Raw genomic sequence first — 15224 nt, 5'->3', positions numbered from 1 at the left:
TTTCAGTTTATGTGTGCAGTTTTCATGTGCTGTGAGTTTCTTGAAAGCTGTAAACTGACCTTTTCCATCTTACTGCTAAGCCTCAGTAAGTGAATGAGTAAGTGAATTCTTCCTCTCTATGAACTAGATGTGAATCATCTGATATTTAGATAAATTCAGTTTACGGTCCACCTATCTCTCACTTTTCTGCTCGGTACAGGCTCACCACAATAGCCATTTGACCTGTCCACTTTAAGCTTAAGGATTTATGATGATGGGGCTGGGCACTGAGTAAGTGCCTGACGAGGGAGGGTTTGATGGTACAAGAGGCCTTCTTCCCACCACTGAGCCAGAGTGTAGCTTTGCTTATTTCCTCCTGCTCCGGTAAGAAGACACCAATCACAGTCCGATCTAAAATGTTTGTTCTGCTTTATTAGTTCTGAGAGAGAGGACTCACCCAGTGGTCTGTTATTTCCCCATACTATGCCCTCCCGCCATCGTGTGGCCCTCTCCCGTCTACTACCTATCTAACTAGCCCTCTTTTCCCCTCTCCTTCTCAAGCTGACCTGCGCGTGGCCTGCCTGGGTCCCAAGGCCAGGCCAGGCGCTCAGCTGTGGGGGCGAGTGCTGAGAACCAGGCAGAGTGAGCTGAGACCAGCGCCTGCCTTCTCCAGTTCTGAGCAGGACACGGGGACCAGGGTGACATCGGAGAGCTTCTGGAGTGCCTGCAGGGAAAATATGGAGTGGGAGGAGGGAGAGGGGGACGGGAGACCACAGGAAGACCACCCCTGCCCTTGCCTGCTTCCAACCAGCTCCGCCAGGCCCCAGCTCCGTTCTCCTGCTTCCTCCTACAGGAAGGCTCTCGGGCTGCCTTCGCTCACCTCCTGGCTGTTGGGGAGGTCTCCACCTCCACGGTGCAGGAGAAATGGGAGCGCACCAGGCAACCCAGGGCGCAGGAAGAGACAGTCAGCGGCTGCATCGTCTGGGAGGGTCAGGGAGGCATAGGGGTGGTCGGTCAACATTGCCATGGCCTGGAAGAAGGGATGAAGACAGACTTTAAGGCCCTGGGAGATGCGGGACAGATTAGAGCGCACACTCTGTGGCGGAAGGCCAGGTGGTATTTGTTTGTTTTTGCCACACCTGACTGTGCTCAGGGTCACACCTCAGGGATCAATCCTTTGAGTTTGAGGAAACATGAGGTACCCAGCTCAGCTGCATGCAAAGCAAGTGCCTTATCTGATATACAACCTCTTGATCTCTGGAGATACTATATCTGGACCGTCTGTGGCCTGGATTTTATCCTCAGCACCAAATGGTTCTCTGATCACTGCCAGGAGTAGCCCTGAGCACTGCAGGTTTGGTTACCCCATCCTCACCCACAAAAAAGAAGAAAGCGTTGAAGTCTCAGGACTTCTCATCAACTGAGTCTGGCTGCCCTAGTACTGGAGACAGAGTTAGATAGGTGGAGTAATAACTTGAGTTTAGTAAGTGCATAGTGCTAAGTATCAGGCGGTCTTCTAAGAACCATAATTACTGTTGCTAATATCTACCCCAAATTCTTGCATCTCTCTCTCTCTCTCTTTTTTTTTTTTTTTTTGCTTTTTGGGTCACACTCTGCGATGCTCAGGGGTTATTCCTGGCATGCACTCAGGAATTACTCCTGGCCATGCTTGGGGGACCCTATGGGATGCTGGGAATCGAACCCAGGTTGGCTGCATGCAAGGCAAACACCCTACCCGCTGTGCTATCGCTCCAGCCCCACTCGTGCATCTCTTTGACTTGCAACTTTCTTTTGCCCTTCTCTAAACCCCACCTCTCCCCCAATTTACCGTTTTTTTTTTTTTGGCTGTTTTTGGCTTTTGGGCCAGACCTGGTGATGCTCAGGGGTTGCTCCTGACTCTGTACTCAGGGATCACTACTTGCCGGTGTCCTTACCCTTTGTACTATTTCTCCGCCCTAATTCAGCTTTCATGTGATAGTTTGTGTTTTATTTAGTTTTGTTTTGGGGCCACACCTAGCTTGCTCACGGAACATATGGGTTTCCAGGATCAAACTCTGGTCAGCCGCATTAGCTCTATCTGCTGTACTGTCTCTCCAAACCCTGGTGACAGTTTGAATGCTATCCTTGGAAAGTTTCTCAGAACTGGGAAAACGATAATAATGCCTCTGTTCCACAGCGTCCCTGGCCCTTTACACTAACTCCTGGCTTTTGTTTTAGATGGACAGAGTCCAAAGAGACCACTCAAAGGGCTGAGTTTATGCTTTGCATGCAGGGGACCCCAATTCAGTCCCCAGCATGGTTCTCAAACACCTCAGGGAGTGACTGCAAGCACAGGGCTGAAAGCCCCTCACACCGCTTGAGTGTGCCCACGCCCCCCTAAAAATACCTAGCAAGACATTAGCTGGACAGCTCTCGTGTAGAGAGGTATTGGAGGTAACCCTGGGCCTCCGTGCTCCCGCCTCCCGGCCCTGGCCACGCCCCCGGGCGGAGCCATGCCCACCCCTGGGGGGTCCCAGGGTCCCTTCTCACCCGGACAGCCTTCTGGGCGGCTTCACTGCTACCAGCCACCACAGTGCGGGGTCCCCCCATTCCGCAGAGGCCGCGCAGGTGGGAAGAGCTCGAGACGGGCACTGTGGAGACAGCGAAATCCTAGCGAGAACAAGAGAACGTATTCACGGGGAGGGAGGGACTGAGGGGATGCCCACGAACACAGGCGGCTCTCAGCCCTGGCGGCGCCCCTACCCCCGGCAACTCCCATGCTCCCCTCCCTCCCCCGCCAAGGATGGTCCAGCTGTTCACCCGGAAAGTGTCTGCCACGAACTCAGCTCCCCGGTGATTGGTCCACTTGGAGAGGCCTACGAAGAACTCCCGGCCTGGTCGCAGGGAGGCCAGGGGGATGAGAGGGTGGGAGGGAGTTGGAAACAGGACGCCAGCCGGCGCGTCCCCCCAGCTCCGCGTCCCCCTGCCAAGCCCGCGCAGGCAGTCCAGCCTCACCGGTGAACAGAACGTCAGTGCCGTCCAGCGTGGCGTTCTCGTCCCCCATCTCCACGATCCGGAGCCCCAGGTCCTGGAGGGCTTTGCGGACTCCATCGACCTTGGTACAGACGAGGGCAGGGACGGAGACACTTTCACCCTTAGGTCTTTCCTAACATCCCCCGGACATCAGCTCTGCCGCCCTTTCCTGCACCCCACCCGCACCCTGGCGCCCACCTCCGGTCTTCGGGCTGGGCTCCAGGGCCGCGTGATTAAGGCTGTGTCCCCTTGGATTACAGCAGTGTCACCGAGCAGTGGTCCCAGCGGCAGCGACTCTTCAGGAGGCAGTTCTAGCAGCTGCAGCCCTAGGCGTTGCCTCAGTTTCCCCCCGAGCACCCCGTGCTCCCTTTGGGCCTTGGCCAGGTCCAGAGCAGGAAGACCGGCTCCCACCGCCTCCCCTGATGCCAGGCTCTCGGGGACCCCCCGGATCAGGGCATGGGAGCAGCGGCCCAGCCCCTCCCCCGGCGTCCCCATCCCATGCACACAGAGGACCCCTCCGCTCGTGCTGTCGTCTGAGTTTTGGGTTTTTTTTTTTCACCTGTCTGGGAGAAGAAACAGAAAGTGGGGAGGCAGAGAAAGACATGCAGAGAAAAGGGGTTGGCGGTGGCTTAGAGCGCCCGGGTCTTCCTCCGTTTTGTCCGGGCGCCCCTCCCACCGCGCCCCGCCAGCACCAGACCTTCCTCCCGGCGACCCCAATCCACTTGGCACCGTTGCGACTCAGCTGCTTTAAGGAGGAGTCCGAGGAACAAGACCGGGAGCCCTAATCCCCTCAGCACCTGTTGCCCCTGCTCAGAGGGGCTTCGTGAGGTCCCTGCCGGCGCCCCTCTTGGCAGCCGCTAGGATGCGCTCACTCCCCAAAAATGCAGCGGTCCCTCCCCTTTAACCCTCCGCCGCTCTCCGGCTTCGATGGGGACTCCAAGTGCCAGAAGGACCCACAGAGGTGATGGGGCAGCAGGAGACCGCTAGGGCGTGTCAGGGCCGGAGGGGTGAAGTCCGCGATGGACAACCCGGGTAAGGAGGAGCGGGGCCAGGAGGGGGAAAGCAGAGCCGAAAGAGTTAAATCTCCTCTCCCCACCAGGGCCGGTCACGCTACCCGGAGCGCGACCCAGTACAAACCAGACCGAGTCCCAGAGGACTGGGAGAGGTCCACAGTGAACACCGAGGGGCGGGGACGTGGGGGGCGTGGTTCCGGGGAGCTGGCGCCGCTCTGGGCACTAGAACCGACCCCGGATCGCCCAGTCCAGCTTCCCCAAAGCCCATCCCGCACGGCGCCGCAAACAAACGATGACCCCCCTCCTGCACTCTGTCCGGTGCAGGGACCGGCCCAACATCCCCAAACTCTGCGTCCCGCACGATCCAGAGGACACCCCCACTCCCCACTCACCTCCAGCGGCCACCCCTACTGCTGGCCGCTCCGAGATCGTGGCTGGGGCCCCACCCCCCTGAGAACAGAGTTGGTGGGGAAAGCCGTCCTAGGTTTCGAGCTTTGGAAAGTGGAGCTCTGGTTTTTGAGGGGTCTCTGGGTAACGGAGCTCAAGTATTACGGTGGGGCGGGGGCGCGACGGTCTGGCTGCTAGCGGGCATTGTCTAAGCGGGACGGGGCGGAGCTCCCCCAGGCCACGCCCATTCCGCCCAGCTAAGCAGCGCCCACCGCACCCCCTTCCTCCCAATTCGGTCCCGCCCCTCCAATGGATGCAGCCCGGGCCCACCCAGAGCCAGCCGCCCCGGCGGCTGGGCGGCAAATGCGACATGGACCGTGAGACAGGGCTAGGGGGACCGGCTCTGAAAATGGCAGCCCCACCCCAGACACCCCTCTTCTTAATTCCAGGCTTCTGTCCTGAATTCAAGGTCACTGAGCCACCCTTCATTCCGAGCCACCCACACTTCACGCCCCCTTTGTGTAAAAAGCAACACTAGATTTTTTCTTCGGCATTTTATTACTGAAATACATTGTCCTACCCACCCCACCCGCCCCACCCCACCATAAAAACCACCCACGTCTGCAGCCTTTCCCTCATCGCCACTCCCACCCCCCCAGCCAGCCCTGCACAAGTGCTCCAGGATTCTCTGCCCAATGACCATTCTGGAGTGTGTCCATTGGGTAGCCGTGTGCAAACCACCCCGCGGCCTTTGTGGAGGAAATAAGGGGGCTCAGGGAGCCACGAGGACCTTATTTGAGGGCCCTGGCTACTTCCTCGTAGGCCAGCTCAATTTCCTCATCATCTGGACAGGTGGAAGCAAATTCTTCCCGGGCATAGGCATTGCGCAAGTACCTATGCACTCCGCGGAAGGCCTCTGGGATGGAGAATCCGCGGTACTTCTTACACACCACCTAGGGTCACAGAGGAGCAACATGTTAGCTTCACAGTGACATGCAGGAGGCCTTGTTAGTGCTCCTCCAGGTCTCCTGAAGCTTATATTAAAGTATTTCCTGGGCGCTAGAGAGATAGCACAGAGGGGAGGGTGCTTGCCTGGCACGTGGCCAACCAGGGTTGATCCCTGGCACAGGCATCCCATGGCCCTCCCGCCACTGTCAGGAGTAATTCCTGAGTGCAGAGTCAGGAGTAACCCCTTGACATCCGCTCGGTGTGACCCCTAAACAAACAAAATTTTTTTTAAGTATTTTCGGGTCCAGACAGTCAAGAAACTTGACTTTCCCCTTACTCCTATTGTTCTTATTTCCCATATTGAATATTTTCTTTAAGAGACAGATGTTCTAGCTCAAACCCCAGTCTAGGGACTGGAAATAGTACGGTAGGTAAGGCTTGTTTTGCATGTAGCAAAGCTGGGTCTGATCCCTGGCACCCAATATGGTCCCCAAGCCCTGCCAGGAGTGAGCTCTGAGCACAGAACCAAGAGTAAGCCCTGAGCACTGCTGGATGTGGCCTCCAAACAAAACAAAGAACAAAAAACTCCAAGACCTTTACCATCCCTCTCTATTTATTGAAATCTTGACCAATTAAAATTGGCCTCTTTTCAGAATATCCCCTTCCATAGCACTACTTTTTCTCTTTTTGATTTTACTGAGATATAATTCACAAATCATTAAAACAATTCTTTTGTATTTTTACAGTACATTTTCAAACGGTTTTGATTGTGGGGAGGGCACTTCCAGTGGTGCTCCAGGGACCATGAAATACTTGATATCAAACCTGGACCCAGTGGTCCTCAAGATTTTCTCCTGGCTCTGCACTCAGGGATTACTTCTGGTGGGCTCACAGGACCATACGGGGTGCCAGGTATAAAACCTGGTTGGCTGCGTGCAAGTCAAGCACCTTACCCACCGTACTATCTTTCTGGCCCCCCGATTATATATTGTATTAGTATAATTAATATTATAATTAAAATCATTAATTTTTAACCATATATGATCAGTTTCATGTGACTCTCTTATCTTTTCAACTAAATCAGTCTTTCTCAAAGTGGGTGGTACCATTCCCCAGGAGTGGTGGTGTTAGAAAGACTGGGGTTGTGGTGGGTGATTAGTTGTAGCCTCTGGTGCAGCTGTGTGGGGGCTCAGTAAAGTAAGTGGTGCTAGGGATTGAACCCAGACCTCCTGCATGTAAAGTATGACATCTAGTCTATTGAACTATCTCTCTGACCGAGGATCCGATATCTAGATAAGAGGTTCCTAAAGTGTTTTTTTTTTTTAAGTATAACAGATTTTATTTGGAGGTTTTGAAGGGAAGGAGGAAGAAAAAGTGGGAGAGAGTGGAGAGTAACATGCTCAAGAGAGAATCCGGGCTTCTCCAAGGCCGGAGAGAGCCTCTGCACACAACCCAGCATTAGACAGGAAAGCATGAAAGTACACATCTCAAGAGGAGGTTGTGGGCCACTCATGTGATCAGGTATCACATGTGCTCAGCCACATGGGTGCAAGCAGCACATGGGGTCAGGCAGCATATGCACCTCCCAAAGGTTTTTGCCTAATACTGTTCCTTTATTTATTTATTTATTTATTTATTTAATTATTTATTTATTGCTTTTTTGGGTCACACCCGGCGATGCACAGGGGTTACTCCTGGCTCTGCACCCAGGAATCACCCCTGGCGGTGCTCTGGGGACGATATGGGATGCTGGGATTCGAACCCGGGTCGGTCGCGTGCAAGGCAAACGCCCTACCCGCTGTGCTATCTCTCCAGCCCAATACTGTTCCTTTACTCCCTGGCATTCCATATGGCCCCCCAAGCCTGCCAGGAGTGATGCCTGAGCAGTACTGAGTTTGGTCCAAAAACCAAAAAAATTATTGCCAAGTAAACAGATGTTCAGTACACAGTTGTGTGGCAAATTGGCATTTGTATATGTTTTACAGACTAAACCATAACTTTAAAGCTATGACAATAATGTGGGAGATGTGCTTCTTTTTTTTTTTGTTTTTGGTCCACATTTTGAGGCGCTCAGGGCTAGTCCTAGCTGGGTACTCGGAGCGCCCCCTGGTGGTGCTCGGAGGACCATATGTATGATCAGCTGCATGCAAGGCAAGCACTTGACCTTCTGTTCTAACTCTCCAGTCCTGGGAGATCGATCGATCGATCGATCTATCTATCTATCTATCTATCTATCTATCTATCTATCTATCTATCTATCTATCTATCTATCTATCTATCTATCTATCTATCTTTCTCTCTCTTTCTCTCTTTCTTTCTTTCTTTCTTTCTTTCTTTCTTTCTTTCTTTCTTTCTTTCTTTCTTTCTTTCTTTCTTTCCTTCTTTCTTTCCTTCTTTCCTTCTTTCTTTCTTTCTTTCTTTCTTTCTTTCTTTCTTTCTTTCTTTCTTTCTTTCCTTCTTTCTCTCTCTCTCTCTCTCTCTCTCCCTCCCTCCCTCCCTCCCTCCCTCCCTCCCTCCCTTCCTTCCTTCCTTTTCTTTCTTTCTTTTCTTTCTTTTTTTTTTTTTTGTGCTCAGTTGGTAGAACCCCTGACTAGAATGTGAGAATTCTGAGTTTGTGACTCTTGAGCACCACAGATCATGGCCACAGTGCCCCTAGCAGAACCGATCTGGGCCTGAGGACCAAATAATAAGACCCCTTAGACCCATATCACAAGGCTAAACATCGGATCCCACAAGGATCGCTACAGGAAGCAGCAGCTTTGATCTATAAAAAGTTAAAATTTTGATTTTTGTTTGTTTGTTTTAGGGCCACACCTGGCGATGCTCAGGGGTTACTCCTGGCTCTGCACTCAGAAATCACTCTTGGCAGTACTCAGGCTGCTGCGAAGGAATGGGGTGATGTCTGTAGCAATTTATGGAAATAATCCTAAGGAAAAAAAATCCATGTTTGGAGTAGTAAACATGGGAAGCCTGTGTGGGAGCTACTGAAGCGCCACCCCAGCCACCATCTTCTCCAGGGACCACCCACCTGCACTATATGAAGCTTTGGCAACAGGTTGCAGTCAGCCAGAGTGAGTTCATTGCCATCCAGAAACTTCCTCTGAGAGACGCCTTCATCCTCAGCACTGGTCTCGTCCACCTCCTCTGGGAGCGGGGTTGTCAAGTAGTTGTCTAGAACTTTTAGGGCTTTCAGGAGCCCCTTCTCCAGGTCTGTGAAAAAGAAAGGAATTGGTAAGAAAGAATATTAGAAGACCGATAGAGCTGAGGAATGCCCAGGAGTGGAACATTCCTTTATTCTAACGATAAAGCCAATTTACAATAATAATAGCAGGGCTGGAAAGATAGTACAGCAGGCAAGGCTTCTGCCTTGCACGTAGGTGACCCAGGAACGCAGGACCCTGCATCCCATGAAGAGCGATTCCTAAGTGCGGAGTCAGGAGTAAGCCCTGGACATTGCTGGGTATGACCCTCAAACCAAAATAATTATAATAAAATAACAAAAACTACTGGAGAGAGTACAGTGGGCAGGTGCTTGCCATGCATGTGGTCAGCCTGGGTTTGATCCCCGGCACCCCATATGGTACTTCAAGCCCATCAGGAGTAAGACTCCTGAGTGCAGAACCGGGAGAAACCCCTGAGCATCACCAGGTGTGGCCCAGAAACTAACTGAATAAATAAATAAAGGAGAAGGTCAGAGAGAAGGTGCAAAGAACTGAACTCACACTTTGCACAAGGGATGGCTAGGTTTAATCCCTGGGCGTGGATCAAAGAACTGCCCCTCCCCTCCCCCCACCAGCTGTCCTCCCCTCTCCCCCTAAAAAAAAAAAAAAGTAAAGAAAGAAAACTAGGGCCAGAGAGATAGAGATAGTTCAGAGAGCTGGTATTTGCCTGTTGGAGGCTCAAGTTCCAGCCTTGGCATAAGTCCCTGCCATCAATGGGTGTGGCCCTCCAAACGAAAACCAAAGAAAAACAAAATAAATATTAAAAAGAAAAAATAGGGGCTGGAGAGATAGCATAGTGGTTAAGCTGCTCGCCTTGCATATAGCCGACCTGCATATGGTTACACCAAGCCTACCTCTTGGTGTAACCATACGGTCCCAGGAGCAGTGTCAGGAGTAATTCCTGAGTGCAGAGTCAGGAGTAACTCCTGAGCAAAGCTGGGTGTGGTTCAAGACCCAAAAAATAGATAAAGAAAAAAAAATAATAGCTCATGCTAATGTAGTTGGCTTTCTAAGTATTATTCTAAGCATTTAACTATAAAAATCCATTTCTGGCATCAATCCATGAAATAGATATTGATGTGTGCATTTTATAGATCTGGAAATGGATTTGCAGAAGTTAAAAGAATCACCCAAAGTCACATAGCAAGGAGGATTTATACTCAGTAGTCTGGATCTAGAATCTCTCTTCACAAGCATATCCCTATTTTGTCATAGAACTGGCCAAGAGCTAACCCAATCAATGTGTTCTGGGGCAGAAAAGGCTAAGGAGTGGAGTTCATGCCCAATTCAATCAGCTTAATCAATGGCTGAATAAATAGCAGTACGCCTACATTTGAAAAAAAAAAAAAAGGCTAAGGAGCAAATAAGAGAGACTTAAAAGTCATGACCCCCAGGAGCTGGGGTTGTAGCTCAGTGGTAGAGCACTTGCCTTGCATGGATGAGGCCCTGGGTTCAGGCCCTTGGATGTGTGAGGCAACGCCAAACAAAAACAAAAAAATCATGACCCATGCTAGAGACGTAGGTCAGTTGGTAGAACACGGGCCTGGATTTGACCTCCAGCAGCCCTTTCACCCACGAGAAGAATCATGAACCTGAAATTTTGCTTATACTTGAATGAACGTTGAGAGCATCATGCTGAGTAAAATAAGGGAGAGGGACATTGAGAGAATAGTAGCACCCATTTTGGAAATGATCACTCTGGACAAGAACTGAGTCCTAACATGAAGTAAAGTGATATATATGATAACCTTCAGTAACAGCATTATAAACCACAGTGCTTAAAAGGAAAACTGGGGACACTCGTGGCAGGAAATGTATACTTGAAGGGATAGATGTTGGAACATTTATGACTCAAACCCAATCTTGAACAATTCTGTAACTGTGTATCTCATGGTTTTTCAATTAAAAAGAAAAAATAGGGGCTGGCTCGATAGCACAGCGGGTAGGGCATTTGCCTTGCACGCGGCCGACCTGGGTTCGATTCCCAGCATCCCATATGGTCCCCTGGGCACTGCCAGGGGTGGTTCCTGAGTGCAGAGTCAGGAGTGACCCCTGTGCATCACCGGGTGTGACCCAAAAAGCAAAAATAAATAAATAAATAAATAAATTAATGGAAAAAAAAAGAAGAATCATGAACTGGGCGGCGCAGGGGAAATTGCTCCAAGGGCTTGAGTGCAGGCTTTGTTTGCGGATGGCCTGGGTTTGATTCCTAGAACCACATGGCTTCCCCCAACCACCACTGGGGATTGGGTGTATGTGTTCTGTTAAAAAAAAAAAAAAACAAGCCACTAAATTGCAACAGATTAATAAAAAATGAGGCGGGGTTTGGTAGCAGTCTTTTTTCAATAGCTACTCCATCTCTCTGAAAACAATTTATGGGAGTCTGTACTGCTTCCCAACTCCTGGATCTTCTCCATTCTACCCAGGAACCACAAACTCACTGTCATTAAGTGCTGGGTTTGAATTCTTGATGTAAGCAGAAAACTTGGCAAAGATGTCCAGGCCAGCTGTGTTGGATTCAGGATTCAGAGCTGCCAGTTTAGGGTATCTGAAAGTTAATGGGAAAAGAGGCTAAGATATATTCCAGGGATGAACCTCAACAATTCTGCCTCAACCCCATGAGCAGTGTTTCACACACACACACACACACACACACACACACACACACACACACACGTATTTCTTTTTCTTTTTGGGTCATACCCGGTGATGCACAGGTATGCACAAGGGGTTGCTCTGCGCTCAGGAATTACCTCTGGCGGTGCTTGGGGGACCATATGGGATGCTGGAAATCGAACCTGGGTCGGCCGCATGCAAAGCAAACGCCCTACCTGCTGTGCTATCGCTCTAGCCCCTGTTTGCCATTTTTTCCACCTCTCTCTTTCCTAGACTTCCAGCCACTCCCTCCCCCTTTCCAAATGCCCCTATACCTGGGTGGGCACAGCACTGCCTCCAGAAACTCCTCAATCTTGTTGGTGTCCGTGTGCACTTCAGTGCTGTACAGGAGGAACGGGAGCTGCCCTCCAGGACACAGCTTCTGGACCATCTCGGTCCGCCTGGAGAAAAGGTCAGTCAGGAGGACAGGAAAGGGGATCAGATAGGAGATGTGGGGGTGTGGGTGGAGAAGCTGGAGGGGGAACGGAGCTTTGGGATGAAGAGTTCAAGAATTCAATGCACAAGTATGCACCAGGGGTTCTTGGAGGAACAGAAGTGAGCCTACCTCTTGGTGTCAACTGTGGTGACATTAAAGGTGACTCCCTTGAGCCAGAGGACCATGAAGAGTCTCTGAGAGAAGGGGCAGTTTCCAATCTTCGCCCCATCACTGCCAGCCTGAAAAGCAACCCCACATCCAGGATTAGGCCAGTGAACTCACCGCCATTGCTTAGCCTCCGATCTAACTTTCCTGTTAGTTCATGATACACCCTCAGTCTCCCATCTATACCATTTTTTTGGTGGTGGTGGGGGGGGGACCCACCTGGTGATGCTCAGGTCTTACTCCTAGCTTTGCTGATAAATCACTCCTGGTGATGCTCAGGGAACCATATGGGACCCCGGGGATTGAGCCTGGGTTGGCCATGCAAGATAAGTGCCCTACCCACTGTACTACCAGTACCCCTCCCACTCTGCACCCTTGTTGGGGCTATCAGCAACTGTCCCACCAAAACTAGGTTCTCTCAGGGGCCAGGTCACATCAAGGGCAGATCAATCGGGACACTTCCTGCATAGGTGCTTTTGCCTCTCAGAGAAATGAGGGCAGCGGGAAGACAGGCCGAGGGAACAAGTGTTCCAAAATGGGGAGGCCCTAGAGAGAGAGAAGAAATACTAACATACTTGATTTTCTATGCACGGCGTTAAACACTTTATATAACAAACGTTTACTTAATTTTCACATCCACCTAGGAATAGTCCGTAGAGAGAGCACTCTGGCAAGGCCAGCTTACAGCACCTGCGGGCCGGACAGTTTGGAAGCCAGAGAAGAGAGCCTTCTGTAGCTCTCACTCAAGCTGGCAGCTAGGTGGGGAGTCCAGGGGGCTCTCAACCTTGCCCTGGCGATGTGGAGGACCTTGCAGAGGGGGGCTGCCCTCTACTTGGCAGGTGGTGACTTCATCTCCCCAGGGACACCTCCCCTAGCTGAGAGTGATTCATCTCACTGAGTCTCCAACCTCAGTCGCTTCCTTCCGGGAAAGACGGGGAGGGGACCGGTGAGGCTGAGGTGTGGGCAGCCGGGGCACCTTCTGCTGGGGCCCCAAACGCCCTGCCCCCACCGTTCCCTTTCCCCGGACCCTGCCCGAGTCTCCCGACACCAGGGCTGTGGCTCCAAGAGAATTCCTCACTCAGGATGCGGCCCAAACCACCGGCGCGGCCTCGCCCACGGGTAAAAATAGCCCTTTAGGCGAGTGTGAAAGTGAGGTGGGGACCACACCTAAGGGGGGCGGAACCGGCCGCTGGACTGAGCCCGGCAGGGAGCAGAGAGAGGGAAAGGCGGCCAAGGAGGCCCGGCCACCCCGTTACAGCAGTGAAAAGACACCAGCAACAACACACAAAGGCGAGATGAACAAAAGGGAGGAAGTGGGGAGCCAGGCGGCAGGAAAGTGAAGGGTGGGGAGAGTGTGCGCAGAGGAGGCACCGCGGGGGAAACCCAGAGCCGGGGCCGGGCGGGCAGAGCTGACGTCTAAGAGGGGACAGAAAGCGGGGCCTGGGGGAGGGGAGCCGGCCAGTCACTGCGAGCGGCCGCTTGGGGTTGTGCCATCCACCGGCCAACCGACCACGTCTCCCCGACCACACCCACCGGGAGGGAAGGGAGTTGGGGGTTCCACACCCCCCAAAACATCCCGATCCCCCTTTCCTCCTGTGCCTGGTGGCTCTCCCCCCACCCCAGTTTTGCTCCAGCTAGAATTCCATTTGCCACTGTCTCCCTTTCTCTCGGTTTCCCCAAGGGTCCAGGGCTTGCCCAGGCACTCCATCACCTCCCCAGCCGGGTCCCCAACGCTTCGGGAGTGACCCGCGTCCAGGTCTCCCTGACGACAGACACCATCTTCCTGGAACCCTCCCCTCGCGGAGGCGCACGCACGAACACCTCCGAGTGGCCCCCCACGACACCCGCCCTTCCGATCTGTCTGGGGACGCGGGCGCCCAGACCCCACCTCCCTCGCCCTACCGCGGGCTGCTCGCCCCCCCCACCCCCGACACACACACACACACACACACACACACACACACAAACACACACACACACACACACACACACACACAGCCGGTCTCCCCTCCTGGGCCCCCCCTCTGCCTTCCAGTCCTTGTGGGTGTTTGCAAACGGAACTTGGAGCAACTTTCGGGGCTGAGTCAGTGACTTCTCGTTACCTGCCCGCCGCTCGCGGGTTCCCCCCACACACACCCCGCTGCCCGCACGCCCTCCCCCAAGTAACTGCACGCGGGGCAGGAAGCGGGATCCGGGAGCCGCGTCCCGAGGGGGTGCCAGGGGAGACTCGCCTTCCAGGAATTCCGCGGGCGGCCGGGAAGGAAGAAGTTCTTACCTTCACGAACAACTCGACCTGCGGCTGCTCTTCGGCCATGGTTGCGACGGGTGCAGGAAGCGCCGTCTCAGGGGAACTGGAAGGGGCGCGGCCGGGGAAGGCGGGTCTCGGGGCCCAGGCGCTCCCCCAGACCTAGGGCTGTGCCCGCGGCGCGCTCGGCGCGATCTGTCCGTCCCGCGGCGCTCCGGGCACGGCCCCCGCTCGCGGTCCCCGCTCCCGATCCCCTCCCGGAGCAACTGACTCACGGGCCGGTCCCGCCCTGGGCCAGGGGAGGGGAGGGGACGGCGGGGGCGGGACCCGACCGGCCAGGGACTGGGTCTCCTAGGGTCTCCCGCAGGACTCCGGCCGCGCTGTCCCGGAAGGGGAATCCCGGCAACGTGTTGGTTTCCCCACCGGTCTCATTGCACACAGGGCTTGTTGTTGACTCAGTTTCCCTGCTTCATGAAGCTCAGAGCCCTCCCACTGGACTCTCTTCACGCCCACTTGGCTCTCAGGAAATTTGACTCCGCTCAGAGAGCAATCCGTGTGGTCCCTGAAAGGGAATTTAATTTTATTATTTGATTTAATGAATGGGAGGGCGGCGGTGACAGGCCATAGCTGGCCATGCTCAGGGGCTGGTCCCTCCATTTCCTGCCCGGGCCCATCTATCTCTCTGGCCCCCTGAAAGGGGACTTTAGAACAGAAAGGTAGTCATTTATTCCCGTTCCTGCCTTCCCTTTGGATTTTATTATTTTTTATTATTTTATTATTATTTTTTTTTGCTTTTTGGGTCACACCCAGCGATGCTCAGGGGTTACTCCTGCCTTTGCACTCAGGAATTACTCCTGGCGGTGCTTGGGGGACCATATGGGATGCCAGGGATCGAACCCGGGTCAGCCGCTGTGCAAGGCAAATGCCCCTACCCGCTGTGCTATCGCTCCGGCCCCTCCCTTTGGATTTTAGTTCAAATTCTGGGTTGCTGGGACTATGGCCCAGCTGAGGAGTTTGGGATGGGGGCTGGGACTGGGGGAAGAGAGTGAAAAAAAGGGGCACGGGAAGGAAGGGAAGGGATTCAACCAGGCAGAGCTGAAGCTAGGGAAAAGGAAGCAGAACCAAACTGCCTTGTCGCTGGGGGAAACCAGACTTTCCCAGCA

The 15224-nt window shown here is 53.2% G+C and overlaps 2 protein-coding genes across 3 annotated transcripts; both read right to left on the bottom strand.

Moving 5' to 3' along the window:
- Positions 1 to 411: 411 nt before the first annotated feature.
- Positions 412 to 4613, bottom strand: DDAH2 (dimethylarginine dimethylaminohydrolase 2). 2 transcript variants are annotated; one of them, XM_004621285.2, is made up of 7 exons: positions 4397 to 4613; positions 3190 to 3554; positions 2974 to 3073; positions 2779 to 2852; positions 2509 to 2628; positions 860 to 1009; positions 412 to 703 (listed from the first exon to the last, which is right to left on the bottom strand). In XM_004621285.2, exons 2-7 carry the CDS (start codon positions 3484 to 3486, stop codon positions 587 to 589), a joined length of 858 nt encoding a protein of 285 aa, XP_004621342.1. In that variant the 5' UTR covers positions 3487 to 3554; positions 4397 to 4613; the 3' UTR covers positions 412 to 586. The 2 variants fall into 2 exon arrangements, with proteins under 2 accessions (XP_004621342.1, XP_054983485.1); XM_055127510.1 differs by lacking the exon at positions 4397 to 4613 and adding an exon at positions 3689 to 3848.
- A 408-nt stretch (positions 4614 to 5021) lies between these two features.
- Positions 5022 to 14324, bottom strand: CLIC1 (chloride intracellular channel 1). The gene is made up of 6 exons (XM_004621286.2): positions 14092 to 14324; positions 11781 to 11890; positions 11491 to 11616; positions 11002 to 11108; positions 8368 to 8549; positions 5022 to 5344 (listed from the first exon to the last, which is right to left on the bottom strand). The coding sequence occupies exons 1-6, from the start codon at positions 14128 to 14130 to the stop codon at positions 5183 to 5185; spliced, it is 726 nt and encodes a 241-aa protein (XP_004621343.1). The 5' UTR covers positions 14131 to 14324; the 3' UTR covers positions 5022 to 5182.
- Between the last annotated feature and the right edge of the window lie 900 nt (positions 14325 to 15224).

This window comes from Sorex araneus, chromosome 2 (assembly GCF_027595985.1).
Source record: "Sorex araneus isolate mSorAra2 chromosome 2, mSorAra2.pri, whole genome shotgun sequence".
Lineage (NCBI taxonomy): Eukaryota > Metazoa > Chordata > Mammalia > Eulipotyphla > Soricidae > Sorex > Sorex araneus.
Note: the sequence above shows the minus strand (reverse complement) of the source record. Positions and strands in the feature narration are given on the sequence as shown.